This window comes from Procambarus clarkii, chromosome 59 (genome assembly GCF_040958095.1).
Source record: "Procambarus clarkii isolate CNS0578487 chromosome 59, FALCON_Pclarkii_2.0, whole genome shotgun sequence".
In the NCBI taxonomy this organism is placed as follows: Eukaryota; Metazoa; Arthropoda; class Malacostraca; order Decapoda; family Cambaridae; genus Procambarus; species Procambarus clarkii.
The window spans coordinates 19,198,626-19,214,635 of NC_091208.1; the positions used below are offsets into that span (position 1 = coordinate 19,198,626).

Consider the following 16,010-nt stretch of genomic DNA (forward strand, 5'->3'; position numbering starts at 1 on the left):
GTATGTCATATGTCTGGCAGTGGAATATTATTTTCTGCGAAAGGATGGAATGAGGTTACTAAAAATGGAAGGTAAAGTATTTTTTAGGACAATTTCAAGCAGCTTGTTTATTTTTTTTTGTCTTGGATATTAGACACATCAGAATGTTCTATATAATTGAATTAAACTATTTTAACTACACAGTATAAAGATGTTTTAATTTTGGGGGGAATTTTTTTTTAAAGTGTAGGCAATGCTTACCTTGCTTCTTAGGAATACATGCCAGTGGTAGGAGGTACAAGTAAATACAAGCAAAAATTAAGGTTTATTATTGGAGCAATTATACACAGTTCAACGAGTAATTACAGCTTACCCTAATCAAATCTAGCAAGATTTCCATTTCCAATACACAGGAATGACTGCACAAGGTACACATTACTAAAGCAAGCAGCATAAAATAGTTTAACCTAGATAAAATCAATATAGTTGGTGGTACTTTAGTTTTCTAATTACATGTGAATAATTTAATTCCTATACTGCATAAAATAACTAAAGGTTAAGTAAGTAATTATCAAAAGAAGGCACCAAACCGGGAAGGCTATGTAGCACCATCATAACTAAAGGGTACTTCTTACTACTCGGCAACAATTTAAATACGAATATTATAGGGTGGTCATAGCAACGAGCTGCCCACGTCCTGCCCTGGAGAAAACCTGCACACCACTAAATCAAGTTTGGGAGCAACCTGGCTATCTGATCCATTTGTTGCCTCATCTAAATTGCCCTTTAAGACAGCTTCAGTATTTACATAATTCGTAAATAACTTCACTAAATAATTAATGTTTTCCTTTACCTATTAATCATTTAAGCTTGCCCATCATATTGCAGTAAGCACTAGAATATAAGCACAATTTATATAAACCCAAAAGTTATAGCATAGTCTAGTAAATAAACATTTCCTAACTTGTATACCACACAAGTTGGAGAAGATCGGAATGAAAATGCTTGTAGAACATATCGAGAGAGAGAAACTTTACCACCAGCATGGGATATGGAATGGTAAATACAGCCACACAAATTTAATAGACAACAAGGCAACAAACATTTGGCAAGAAAGAGACAGGTGGGCAGACTGCATTTACTGTCAGAAAGCCTTTGATACAGTTCTCCATAAGAGGCTGGTACAGAAATTGGAGAAATGCAGGAATAACAGGTAAGTTGCTCCAGTGTATACAAGAATGTCTAGGCAACAGAAAAGAGTGAGTTACTGTGGAAGGTAGAGGATAGACCTCAGTGTGATGAGATGTCATCAGCGGAGTCCAACAGGGGATTCTGCACTTGGACCCATCTTGGGTCTGATATTGTACATGTAAACGTTCTTCTGGAGGGTATAGACTATCTTAGTGTGCGCTGATGATGCTAAAATTATGAAAAGGATAAAGATGGAGGAAGAAAGCAAGACCCTACAAGATGACCTACACAATTTGAAGGAATGATCAAACATATGGCTTCTAAAGTTTAAAGTGTAAAGCAATAAAAATAGGTGAAGGCAGCAGGAAGCTGAACATAACATGCCATTTGGGAGATGAAATCCCTCTGGAATAAGGTAGAAAGATCTTGAGATTTCTAACACCAAACCTGTTCCCAGAAGCCCACATCAAAAGGATATCAGCAGCAGCATATGCTAAAGTGACCAATATAAGAACTAGATTTCAGATGCCTTTGAAGGAATCATTGAGAACCTTATATACCATACATGTCAAATCAATCATTAAGTATGCAGCTCCAGCCTGGAATCCATACCTAATCAAACACGACAAATTTAAGAGAAAATTCAGAGGTATGACACCAAACTAGTCCCAGAGTTGAGATGTATGAATTGCATGGAAAGGCTACAGGTGGTAAAGTCCCTGGAAGACAAGAATTAGGAAATACATGATCACCACCTACAAAATTCTCAAGAGGAATTGACAGGGTTAGATAAAAAAAAATTAGCATGTGGAAGACAGACAAAGGAAGACGTGTAGAAACTTAGTACCCAAATGAGCCACAGTCATTAAAATAATTTTTTCAGTGTCAGTAGTTCAATGGAATGCACTAGGCAGTGATGTGGTGAAGGCAGACTCCATACACAGGTTCAAATGTGGATATGATAGAGCCCAATAAGCTCAGGAACTTTTACACCACTTGATTAATGGTGGAGAGGTGGGACCGGAGTACAGAAAATATTTACCAAAGAGTGCATATAGAAGACATACAAGGGTCTTATTATAGAACAAGAAAGCACATTGTCCATGTCTGGCTATTTTTAGACCCAAGCCAAGCCCTCCCAGCTGACACTGTTTATTCAGCAAAAGTCAACCATTTTGAGATTACCTACCTAGGAGAGGCATCTGTAATAGGTTCTATACCAGGATATGTAATTAATTCCAATAGCTACAAGCATATGGTAATAGTCTAAAGTAGGTACAATCAATAGCTCAATTTAACCAAATATGTTTGGTAAATGGGGATAATTAATCGATCTTTAAACCAGGGGCCAGATTCACGAAGCAGTTACGCAAGCACTTACGAACCTGCACATTTCTCAATCTTTGTCAGCTTTGTTTACAATTATTAAACAATTAATGAGCTCCGAAGCACCAGGAGGCTGTTCATAAAAACAGCAGTTGATCGGTAAGTTTCATGCTTGTAAACTGTTTAATAAATGTAACCAAAACTGTCAAAGATTGGGGAAAAATGTACACGTTCGTAAGAACTTGTGTAACTGCTTCGTGAATCTGGCCCCAGGTGGGTCAACTATACCTGACTGTGTGGATATGACTGGTATACAGACTGCTACTAGGCCAGTCACAAAACCATTATCAAGGCACACCACGGGTGTACATGCTGCATCAACAACCGTTTTACATTCCCGTGGACCTTTGTGTCATTTCACATTAAATAAACTATAAAAACACCACTTTAAAGTTATATAAATGAGTGCAAGTTTATATGAACCCCAACATACAAGGAGGGCCACACAGACAATCACAATAAGTCATCAACACACAAACAATGAGTGTACACCCCTCGTGTCAACAGCCGTTTTACATCCCTGTCAACCTTTTTGTGATTTAACGAGTAAGTAATTATCAAAAGAAGGCACCAAACCGGGAAGGCTATGTAGTACCATCAAATGTGCGGGATAATCAGAGGGCGCTAAATATCATCAAGGATGCCAATACGAGAACAGAAACGCATATGGCGAACGATATCAAAAGTATCCGAGTCACCAAGAATACTATCGAGGGACAAGTGACCACGGGGGATGGTCGGAAAACAAGACACACGCTCGTCCCGGAAGTCAGGACATGTGTGATTTAATAAACTAAAGCATAAAGTGAATACTATACGACACACAGCTTATACAAGGAAATGAGTGTCAAACTTTAAAGTGATATAAAATAACACAGAAGTGTAAGGTGGAGTAATGCTACTGGACCACACAGATACCATTACACCACCACTACATAGCTCAGGCCCACCAAGAGGGCCAAGGTCTTAAAAATGTACAAGCCCAAGAGCTCCATACCTGCAAATTACATTAAAAAATAAGCAAGGTTGGTGGCGTTATTAAAGATTTGGATACAATTTCTTTGTGCCGCTAACCCCATTAGTATCTGCACATGCAGTTACTACTATGGGCATTTGAGCCCACTTCAGTATGTAAATTACTTACCAGCCTATTAAATACGACCAGTTAGGTTAGAATATAACCAGTGAAGAGAAGGGGTGCCGTAGGCAAATCAGAAAACACTGTATAAACATCAAAGGCCCACAGTTGTTCAACATACTCCCAGCAAGTGTAAGAAATATTGCCGGAAAAACTGTGGACAAAGAAAAATCTACAGTTTTCTTCAAGAAGTGCTGGATGAACCAGGCTGTGGTGGATGTTGGGGCCTGCGGGCCGCTCCAAGCAACAGCCTGTAGGATCAAGCTCTCAAAGTCAAGCCTGGCCTCAGGCCAGGCTTGGAGAGTAGATGAACTCCCAGAACCCAATCAAGCAGGTTAACAAATATTTAACAATATTTAAAAGTGAAATATATTGCAGTAGATAAAGATTAAAGTATGCACAGTATATACTGTATTGTAATAAATAAATTCGCAATGATAAAAGAATAAAATAATAATTTTGCCATTATTTATAATACTATATAATTCATATGTGACAAGATATCAGAATTAAAAGGTTAGGCAAAAATAACAGTAAATAACTAATATCAGTGCATGCTACTTTATACACCTCTAATTTTACCATTAGTTAATGAGATTAATAGTCCTCATGGCACAGTAGTAAATACTCGCTCGGCGCTTCATGAGCAATTTGGCCTGGTTTCGTATCCTGGGCCAGGGAGGACTGATTAGGTGCCAATCCTTAGCTGTATGTCTGTTCACCCAGAAGTGAATGGGTACCTGGTGGTTAAAAAAAAAAAGAGAGATTTAGCAGGTCGTATGCCAGGGAAATTAGGATTAAGGACCTGCCCGAAATGCTATGCATGTTAGTGGCTTTACAAGAATGTAAGAACTCTTGTATACACTGTATAAATAATAATAATAAAAAATTATCCGACAGGTAAATGAAGGCGGCATTATCACTTCCAGGTCTTACTCGAACACAAACCCAGTAAGGAACCCTACACAGTCTTCCCAGGACCACAGAACTACCATTAACAGCAGATTGCCAAAGTTCCCAGTTTATTTCTTTTCTGTTGCATAGTAGCTAGTTTTTAATTTTAATAATATTTTGTACTGAGGGAGTCAACAAATCCCATAGAGCCAAAGTTTGACTTCTGCAAGCACAATTAGGAGAGTACATATTAGGAAACTACCTTAATTTACATATGATCAGTGCTATACATGTACGTGCGCACGCATATTAGCAATGTCTTAAAAAAATCAACAATGTATTAATTTATATACAAGAAGGTACACTGGGTTGTTGGAGTACATAACATTGCTCTTACATTCTTGCAAAGCCACCAACATGCATAGCATTTCGAGCAGGACCTTACCCTAACAGATAAAAGTGAGAGCAATTAAAAGGTCCAGTGCAGCAGAATTTGATTTCAACATTACTGCAATAAAAAATGATAGTACTGATTACACCCAGAGTCAAGAGTTCTGGAAAGATGACATCAAACTCTGAATCAGATGATTAAAACGGCTGGTGAAAGTTCTAACTGAGCTTGGGATGAAAATTTATCTTATGTTTTGTTTGCAGCTCGGGAGGGAGTCAAGGGATCTTTAAGTTACTCGCCTTTTGAGCTGGTATTAGGACACAAGGTCCATGGTACTTTGTTGATATTTCAAGAGATATTTTTTGGGTGATCAACTGTCTGCATAAAAACTTGTGGTAGTCAAACTTCCACAGGTCATGAATTTCCACAAGAAGTTTGTGGATAAACACTTCGAGTGGTCGAAGGAAGTGAGGGCAGTGGCTCTCTAACAGTTGGGAAAAGTGCAGGACAAGTATGATAAACATCACTGAGCTAAGCTACGTGAATTTGATCCTGGTGATCATGTGTTGGTTCTGAAATTTTGTGGGGGTAGCTCCATGGTCCACAAATACAAGGGTCACTATGTTATTCAGGAGAAAATGGGAGTGTTAAATTAGAGTGGCTGCCATGTGGGACGATACAATGGATGGTTGCGCACCTGAAACTGACGAGGTTCCAGGGCCCCTTGTCTGTTGATCCTTCTCATTCATATGTATTGATTACAGGACAAAAAACATGTTGGGGATCCAACTAAACCCTATTTAACCCATTCTAACTCTGGGAATATTGTGGTGGAGAAGATCTAACATTTACAGGTGTCTCAACATAAGGAGGTGCAGCAGTTGCTAGATGACTTTTCGACCCTGTTTAGAGATTCCAACACAGATGTCCATCAGTTCACATAACCTGACTGACTATACCCCTATTAGACTACCACCTTATTGCATGAATTCTTACAAGAGAGCCATTGTCAAGGAAGAGGTGGACTTCCTATTGAAAAATAGATTGGTAAAGCCGAGCCAGGGATCATGGAGGTACCCTGCCTCCTGATTACAAAACCAGACGGTACATGACAGCTTTGTACAGACATCTTAATCAGTTGACTACTGTGGACGTGTTTCCTTTACCCTTACTTGAAGACTGCATTGATCAATAGGTCATGCACATTATGTATAAAAGTTTGATTTTTCACGAGGCTATCACCAGATTCCACTTACTCCCCAAGATAGAAAGATCACAGCTTGTCATCCCATTAGGGAATTTACGAGTATCAAGCATTATCTTTCAGGCTGAAAAATGCTCCTGCCACATTTCAATGACTCGTGAATGCTTTGTTAGCTGATGCTCCCAAGTGTAAAACCTATTTGGATGACATTGGTATTTACAGACACTTGGGAGGAGCATATTATCAGACTTAAACAATTGTTTGGTTTTAAAGGAGCAAATCTCACTTCGATATATTCTAGATGTTTGTTTTGATGTAGTACTGCATGTAGTACTGTAGTAAACACGTAGTACTCTGTGTCTACTTAGGCTACGAGGTTGGCACAGGTAAAGTCCTACCACAGAAGATCTCTTCTAGCTAGGGGCCTCAATTAGCCAGGCCTCTTGGGTTCATTTTTGTCTATCAATAGGGTCTTTGTGCCACTGTCTTCAGAGATCCAACCCCACATCAGGGTAAAGTCATCAAGAACTGAGCAGTAATAGACAACCAAAAAGGGGAAGAGGGTTGAACAATAGACAAAAACCATCAAATGTACTTGAATCGTTTGTACAAGTAATTATTTACAAGAAACATACACCAATATACATACCACAGATAACGCCTTACATGTCGCCTTCACACAGGACACCACAAAAATCTCTGCGTTCTTCTATCATGGCGAGTCGTCGTCCTAACACCACTCGGGGCTCTTTCCCCGTGTGCCCTTCTGAGGTACTCATGCCAGCAAGTCCACTTGCCCAGCAATTCATAGGCCAGTCCTCTACAGTATTACCACAGAGTCAAGCCTTAATCCAGTGGACTGGCAGATGTTCACTCCATCTACGAACACAACTTGGCCACCTCCAAGATACGTCATTCCAACAAGTAACTCGCTGGCTATCAACAGACAGTTCACTGCCTTCAATGACTAGACCTTTCTTGTTTCAACCAAAACAAGCCTTATGTTCCTGAGAACTGCCCTTGCTGGCCATGCCTGGTGAACCGCTTTCCGCCATCCATCGTACCTCTCACATCACCTCTGAGGAAAGAAAATCATATACAGTATGAGGGAAACGACACCTGTTTCAGCGAGACCACAGCCTGCCATGCAGAGAAAGTGGAGTCATGTGTGGTTGACAGATGGCATTAACCTTGTCACACAGCTATTGTAGAATACCCCAAATTGTGAAACAAAAAATGGGTACTGCATTTTCTGGGTATGTGGGAGTATTACAGGTATTTCAGAAAGTGTTGCCACAGTTGTCACCATTAATTTAATGATCAAGGAAAAAAGTAAAGTTCAAGAGGTCAGCCGAGGATACAGACTTCTTTGTGGTCTTACAGAAGTTTGCCACATATTTGATTGGTGCTGAGAAAAGTTATGGATTGTCAGGTTTTCAGTGCATTATTCATTGTATGCATATTTTGCATTGATAACATGTATTAGGTGATGTTTGTCATTGTTATGAAGGATTGTAAAGTTATTGGAAGTCATGCATTTTGGTGCCCGAAACGCTATGCGTGCTAGTGGCTTTACAAGAATGTAAAATCAACCTAATTTCTATGTTCTCTGTTAACCCCCAATGTACCTTCTTGTATATAAATAAATAAATAAATACACAGTAATGCACAGAAAGTAACATGTACTGCATGAAAATGTTTGTGATTGTTCTGGAGGATACAGGTGTTATTTTATATTATGTATCATGTACTGTATGCACTTACTGCTAGGTGAACAGGTGCATTAGGCGATAGGAAATGGGCCCAAATATTTCTGTGCTTCCCAGGATTCGAACCTGTAATTCTCAATTGCGAATGTAGAATAAACCAGACTACTACCAGAACCTTAAATAATAGCTATTCACTTTTATATTCCATTTTTAAGTTGTATTATCACTGTCCATTTGGTACAAGCTAATCTCAGCACGAAGTATCTGAGGGGTATCTGATGTTTCATTTTCACACTTAAATATTTATTATAATAATTTATTTACAAGAAGGCACAATGGGTTGGCGAGATTACATTAGTGTGATAGTTTTACATTCTTGCAAAGCCACTAACATGCAGAGCGTTTCGGACAAGTCCTTAATCTAACATATTAGGCAAGGTGAAAAAGTACATTGTAGCAAGGTTTTATATCAACAATATAAATTGACAGAGGTGATTGACACTGGTAGAGATGAAGTACTTAATTAGTATTTAGCACTAATATTGGGTAAGTGGGTAGTACAAGAACAATGAGTGTTTGAAGCACATGGTAGGAAACCGAGGAATTAATTAGTTACCTTTTGGTTTTACTTTTGAACAAGGTATAGGTTGGAACATTTTTTTTAATTCACCAGGGAGCGAGTGCCAAAGACTGGGCCCTTTTATTTGCATGAAGTGTTTGCACAGATTTAGCCCGACTCTGGGGATATCAAAGAGATTTATTTCTGGTGTGGTGCTCATGGATTCTATTACAACTATCAAGGAAGTTTCAGATCAAGATTAGCATTTAGGATTTAGGCACAGTACAGTATAGCTTATACACCAACGATGATACATTTCAAGACATTAGTGCTCTAGTGAAATATTGTTGCACACTAACAGCCCCATTCTAAACTAGAGAAATTGCAGACCTGGCAAGCCTGCAAATATCCTTTACCACTAGAATCCATTAAATAAAACACATTTGGATCACCTAAAATTTGTAAATCTATTCACTAGAGTACTGGCAGGAGAAATGCATAATTTACACTTATTAGAAGGACTGGTTCCAAATCTGCACATAAATATAACATCACACAAGACCAGTAGGAATGGCAGGATGTGCAAAATAACCCCACTGAAGAGCAGAGATGCAATAAGCATGCAGAGAAAGCTCCAAGACTTTTCAACACTACCTCTACACATGTAGACTGTTGGAACAAGCTAAGCGAGAAGGTAGTGGAGGCCAAATCCGTCAGTAGATTCAAAGCGTTATATGACAGTACTGGGAAGACAGGACACCACGAGCGTGACTCATCCTGTAACTACATTTAGGTAATTACATAGGCATAACTGGCCGACCTCTCGTAGTGTTCAAAAGAGAACTCAACAAGCCCCTTCAAAAAGATACCTGATCAACCAAGCTGCAGCTCGTACCTCAGGCTGCAAGCAGTAACATCAAACAGCCTGGTTGATCAGACCAGCAACAAGGAGGCCTGGACAGAGACTGGGCCACTGGCACATTAATCCCCGGAATCTTCAACAGGTACCATATTTGCTGGCATAAAAGATGCACCCTTGCATAGGATGCACCCCTATTTTATAAAGAATATTTCGTGGAAAAAAAGTATTTCAGTACGTTTCATCGTACATTTATTGAAAGATATTTAAAAGTGGATTCTGTAACCCCAACTCATGACTTATTTCAGGATGAAATGTTTTGTTTCCGCATCAGGCCACCAGGGCGGCACATCATTACAGCGCTGTGGTTTTGTAGTCATTCATCAATTGCAAATGGCCAACAGCGGATGGTAAATGTAACATTCATTTCAAATTTCTAGGAGCATTTTTCTATTTATATAATGATTAAAAGTTCCTTAAAGGTAACAGTCGTTAAATAATGTATGACATATCAGGTGTGGATTATACATGTTGAGTAAGGTGGAATGATGATGCAAGCTTCCTTCATAACTACCAATGTATATCTTAACCAATTTTCCCTTAGTATGGTAACAGACTGATAACTGCTTGTTTTCAATATTTTATTACTAAATTTACTGTAATAATTTGGTAATAATAAAATATTGAAAACGAGCCAAAGACTTTTGCCTAGCAAACATGCCCAGCACGCTAATTTGGCTCCCTAAGCCTATGGCGCTTGGTCTCGCATCCGTAATACGGCTGCATTAGACGCATGGCAATTTTTTGATACATTACAAAAAAATGCGTCTTGTACGCTAGCAAATACGGTAATCAACAGGGAAGAACACTGTCCAAAGATCAAACAGGTCTAAGTGGCACATGAGCAGGCTGAAGGTGAAACAGTGCCCAAGAAAGCTTGCAAAATGGGGCTGAGGAAGCATCGACCCTGAACACATGCCGGAGAGGCTCTGCCAGCATCGCATGATGCGAGGTGACAGTACTTGGCATAGCACACCTATCCAGCAAAAGCCAAAAAACCAGCGTTGAATGTAATGAAACACCATTTTCTAGTCGAGACCCGGAGGCTCCACAGAGCTATCCAGGCTGATATGCTAATGTCAGACTTTGGCATCAGTCACGTGTATTAAGTTCTGTCAGGCTACCGGGACCACGAGCCAGAACCTGGCCCCCCTCAGAAAGGCACCAAGAGCAATAGTCTATAGAAACCCCCTGTGTGGTTGGAAGCATTCTATGTCTGCCATTGACCAGGTCAGGCACCCAGAGGGGTAAGTGTTCCAAAACAAACCCCCTATTCTGGAGAAAATTGCTACAAAAAGCCAAACAAATGGATAGAACTCCCCAAACAAACGAGCATGACGTCACACGTCGCCCAAGCCGCTGTCTGTGCATCTCCCCCCTCCCCGGGAGGGGGAAGGGAGAGCTCCAGACCCCCATGCTGGCAATCCACACCCCAGTTCTGAGGCTGATGCTATAGGCAGAGGTCGTGTGCTCTGGCTCTGACTTCTAGGTGGTGCGCGAGCCAGGAGAATGTCTTCAGTACTCGGGCTGCATGCGTCTAGGGTTCCCTTCCCTAGGTGCCCAGTAAGTACTGCCCTTGGGGCTACCTTCCACAAGTTTCTTGGGTTCTGCCTCTGCTTGGCCGTTTACTGCTCTGTTTTCGGCCGCCATTTGTGTGCTTGGGTGTTTTGGCAGTGAAATCTAGAATAGAGTTAGTAGTTAGCCATTCCCAGAAAACTATGTACTGTACTTAAATGGCATGTTGAAGGTGCTGCATTCTTTATGTTGGCAATCTGCTTAGGGAATGGAGAAAGCCTGTGTTAGTAAGCACATGTCCAAAGAATTAATTTGTTTTCTGTTAAAGTTTCGCTCTGCTTGGTTGAATTGTAATAAGTAGACTCATTTGCATACCTAACAAAATGAAATGTAGTGGTTGCATTGTAACAATCTCGGCAGTGAAGGTTCCAATCACTACCAAGACTACCTTCAAAGAACATGCAGTCAAGTTTTTATTATAGTTCTCAAGCTTCAGGGTCTTTATTAAACTTCGCGTAGTGGTACTATGCAATGGCATCTATGTTTCATCCAAATCACTGAGAATGCAAAGTCAAATACCACCAATTTATACTAGTCATTGGATTGTTTAGATCATTTCCTTTTGTGATTAATTGTACTGTACTGTACTTCATAATGACATTCACGCATCCGAGATTGGCTGTAATGACATGTATACCTGGAGTGGGTTCTGAGTTCTACTTGAAACCCAGCTTAGGGTCCAAGCTTGACATGTGATAACTATCTAGAAGGCAGTTGCTTTGAGCAGCCCACAAGTGCACATTATCCATTACAGGACAGGCTAGTTCGGCACTTTCTGCAAGACCTTATCAAACTATTTTTTAACAGTTTTGTTAAAGGTAATGTCTTCTTTGTTGGGTGGAGACTGAAGCAGCTTGAACCTCTGATACTCGTACAGTGTTTTTTAGTTGTGCCTATAGCACCTGTACTCATTACTAGGGATATTCTGCAATTCCTATTTAACTTTTGCTCCAGAATGTTGCAATTTTGCAGTGCATTTCAAGGCCCTGACCTTTCAGTATCTTGCATGTACAGTATCTCACTCAACTTCCACAAGTTGAGGTAGGGTTTTATTAGGGACAGGCAGCCAGTGAACATTAGGCCTATTTCGAGGTCCACCCAAGGTCAAACTACTGACCCTTCCCAGGATGCAGCCACACAACGGATTACTAACTCCTACGTACCTAATTACAGTACTGCTAGATGAACAGAGGCATTATACAATAGGAAGTGTGTCCAACCAATGCCTTCCTACCCGAATTTCCCGATTGAGATCACACACAGAGATCACACTAACGTGATGCATCAAATGAACAAATACCTTTGTACCTCAGAGAGGCTACGGGATCCAGTAAGTTCAGTAGAACTTCAGTTTCAACCCTTTTAACCCTGTCGTAGCTCAGTCGATTAAGGCAGTGTCTGGGATGCTCCCGGACGCAGGTTCGAATCCTCGTCACGGCCTTTGTGGATTTGTTCCCGATTGAGTCTAGAATGCACCCAACTGTACTACTTAGTAAAAAGATGAGGTCCATGTTTAGCAACTACTTCTCAGGCCACTACAGCTAAGCTGCAAGAGTTAGACTGTTTACTTAGATTTTCATGCTTCCTGAATGCTAATTAACAATGTTAAAACAAAGAATTAGAACAATTTTTGTTTCACATCACTGAGATATTACCTGTTTGTGTATCGCAATAAGCAGGTGATGAGTCACAATAACGTGGCTGAAGTATGTTGACCAGACCACACACTAGAAGTTGAAGGAACGACGACGTTTCGGTCCGTCCTGGACCATATCGCAATAAATAACGCAATTATTTAACAGTTGCGTCCTGGAAGGGTTAAGGCAAGTGATCCAAATAATAAGAGCCTTGTGGTGGAATTCGTGAATTTTAAGGGTCTCATAAGCCACTATCACTAGTCGTTTACATTATTATTATTCAGTATACAAAGTGCAATATTGTGCTTGACACCTCAATCCCAATAACTAGACCCTCGTACTGCACTTTTGTTCATCGATTGATCTCTTCCTTATGGAACAGCAATCACAAAATTACTTAGTTTTCAACATACCCGGCACTTCTTACCTTGAGCGAGAGAAATGGTAGCAACACCTTGGCATGGGTAGTCACTTTCACAGTTGGGCCGTGTGTTGTCGACATCCTCCGATGAGGGTCATTATGACCGCTTGGGTTGTGTTCCATAACCTGTGTACAGTTGTGGCTCAAGTCATCGGATTTGCCATGATAACCCTAGAACAAGAATTATAAAATAATAAAGAATAATAAATAAAGAATAATAAAAGAAAGTAATTTATTTACACAACTCTACATACACAGTATACGATACATAAACAGGAATTATACATAGGCAAGTACAATGCACAAAGTCACTAATATGTAGTGCGTTTCAGGCACTATCGTCCTCGAGCCTTACATACCATGTCAATGTAACAGACTGCACTGATGTTGGCACCAGTCCATGACATGAGCATCGCGTGCAGTTTCATACCTTGGGCAATATCTAGTACATTGGCAAGAATATTTTCATGTACAAGTTCTACAGCTCTGGTGCTGTTAAATTTCCTCATCAATACCTGGAGCATACCTGGGGAGGGTTTTGAGAGTTCTTCTACTCCCCGAGCCCGACCTGGAGCCAGATGGTAAACTTACATGTGGCTCGAGCCTGTAGGCATGCGATATAGATCTACAGTTTCTCTAGGCTATCATTTGGCTCTCCTGAAAGGCAAGAGTTCCACAACAGTATTGTCTAGGTTTGAAATGTTCAAATAATTTAGCAATGGCAACGTCAATCTTTAACGCTATCTTTCAGTGTCAAAGATATCACAAACACTGTCCCTTACATAATGAAGCAGAACAGCATGTCCAGTACATACCTAGATCTCAAAATGTTAGCAAATTTTCAGCCCATTTTAAGCTATTTAGTTCACCTCTGACAGGTTAGTCTGGTCACATTCAAGAACAAACAGGAAACCATTGTAGATTTGCCATTTTTAGTGGCTGACTGAAAAGTATAAAGTTCCTACACACACAATTCACACTTACAATACTGTATTGCACTATGGTAGTTAATAATTCATAGTAATAATCATAATTTTGTAAAATAGTTCAGGGCCTGCAGACCAGACATGATGGGGCTGATCTAGACATAAATTATTAGTTTCAGATAAACATTTCAGATTAAGGAATTTCATATTAATATTTTATTTAGGAATTAAAATTTCAGATTAATTAAGAACCTGCCCGAAACACTGCGCGTACTAGTGGCTTTACAAGAATGTAATTACAGTACTGTACTATACTATGTATCCTCACAATCCCAATGTACCTTCTTGTATATATATATAAATAAATAAATAAATTGGGACAAATCCACAAGGGCCGTAACGAGGATTCGAACCTGCGTCCAAGAGCATCCCAGACGCTGCCTTAATCGACTGAGCTACGACATGGTATAAGAATTGCAACCAGGAATTCTACTGAATTTACAATCTCAAAGCTCTCAAAATGTAAAAATGTACTCTGGAAAGGAGACGAGAAAAGTATCAAAGAATATATACATGGAAGATACTGGAGGGCAAGGTCCCAAATTTGCACAGTAGGCGATTTGCACACATTCTCCAGTACACACTGGAGAATGAGATACAGAAGGAAAGGCAGAATAGAACCAGTGAGGAAAAAGAGGTGCCATCTCATCTTGAGGTTATCTCGAGATGATTTCGGGGCTTAGTGTCCCCGCGGCCCGGTCCTTGACCAGGTCGCCACCCCCAGGAAGCAGCCCGTGACAGCTGACTAACACCCAGGTACCTATTTACTGCTAGATAACAGGGGCATCAGGGTGAAAGAAACCCCGCCCATCTGTCTATCCAACCCGTTCTCGCAAATTTAATAAGTCAATATTGACTTATTAAATATGTGCATAGGTGACATACTTAACATAATAGATACCCTTAAAAAGATTCATAGAAAACACCGACCTTACCTAACCTTGTTAGTATCTTAAGATAAGCATCTTATTGCTTCGTAATTACAATTATTACCTAACCTATAATAGGTATAGGTTAAGTAATAATTGTAATTACGAAGCAATAAGATGCTTATCTTAAGATACTAACAAGGTTAGGTAAGGTCGGTGTTTTCTATGAATCTTTTTAAGGGTATCTATTATGTTTAGTATATCACCTATGAACGTAGTTAATAAGTCAATATTGACTTTACGAATTTGCGAGAACGGGTTGGTCTATCTGCCTGGTCCAGGGATCAAACCCGGGCCACACGATTAAGAGTCCCGCACGCTGTCCACTCAGCTACCAGACCCCTTACTATATAACTGTACCAGCTTAGCGATTACTTCAGATGATAATTCCCTAGAAACAAAATTATGTTCATGGTGAGGAAGCTGGGAAAAACAGACCGGCAGAGGGCGGACACAACAAGCAGAATACCTCGAGTGAATAGCGGATGTGTTGACCACAGTGAGAGACCCATCCAGACACCTTCACCCGTCTCACCAGCGAGAGACAACATGACTTCCTCCGGCTGAGGCTGGCTGGCCACTGGCTGGCCTGGCCGGCTCGCCCAGCCCGGGTTGCCAGGTACAAATTGCTGAAAGTAGCGAGCTGACGGTCTAAAAGTAGCGCATTTGTGACAGGAGTAGCCCAATTTTTTGTTTAGTGACTGATACGAGTTTCAAAGTAATATATTTTGATATATAGAGTACACTATGCGATGTTAATTGTTTTATTAATATTATTTCTGCACACACACAACACACACATTGTGTATATATATATATACCACCTCTGGTGCAAGTGTAGGGACTCGACATAGCCTCGGAGAAGAAAATAAAGAGTACCCGGAGAAGACCTTGTGAATCCTCACTGAACACTGATATTTTCTTCTCCTACCACCCCTATTCTTTTAGTATGTGTATATATTTTGTAACCGGAGCCCAACTAGTTGTGTAACCGAAGCTCGACCAGTTGTGTAACCAGACCCCGACCAGTTGTGCAACCGTAATCCTAGCAAGTATACATCTTATCCAACCCCCACCAAGCTAAACAGTCCC

The 16,010-nt window shown here is 40.3% G+C and overlaps 1 protein-coding gene across 6 annotated transcripts; it reads right to left on the reverse strand.

The window, feature by feature from the left end:
- Nucleotides 1-292: 292 nt before the first annotated feature.
- Nucleotides 293-15,520, reverse strand: LOC123768118 (uncharacterized). Of its 6 annotated transcripts, none has more exons than XR_011223242.1 (5): nt 15,388-15,520; nt 13,010-13,174; nt 12,601-12,708; nt 6,833-7,261; nt 293-4,434 (listed from the first exon to the last, which is right to left on the reverse strand). XR_011223242.1 is itself a non-coding variant. In XM_069306919.1 (5 exons), exons 1-3 carry the CDS (start codon nt 13,510-13,512, stop codon nt 12,737-12,739), a joined length of 333 nt encoding a protein of 110 aa, XP_069163020.1. In that variant the 5' UTR covers nt 13,513-13,523; the 3' UTR covers nt 293-4,434; nt 6,833-7,261; nt 12,601-12,736. The 6 variants fall into 6 exon arrangements, 2 of the variants coding, with proteins under 2 accessions (XP_069163020.1, XP_069163021.1); XR_006774047.2 differs by lacking the exon at nt 12,601-12,708 and adding an exon at nt 13,530-13,660 and having other exon boundaries at nt 15,388-15,514; XR_011223243.1 differs by lacking the exon at nt 12,601-12,708 and adding an exon at nt 13,595-13,660 and having other exon boundaries at nt 15,388-15,513.
- Nucleotides 15,521-16,010: the final 490 nt, after the last annotated feature.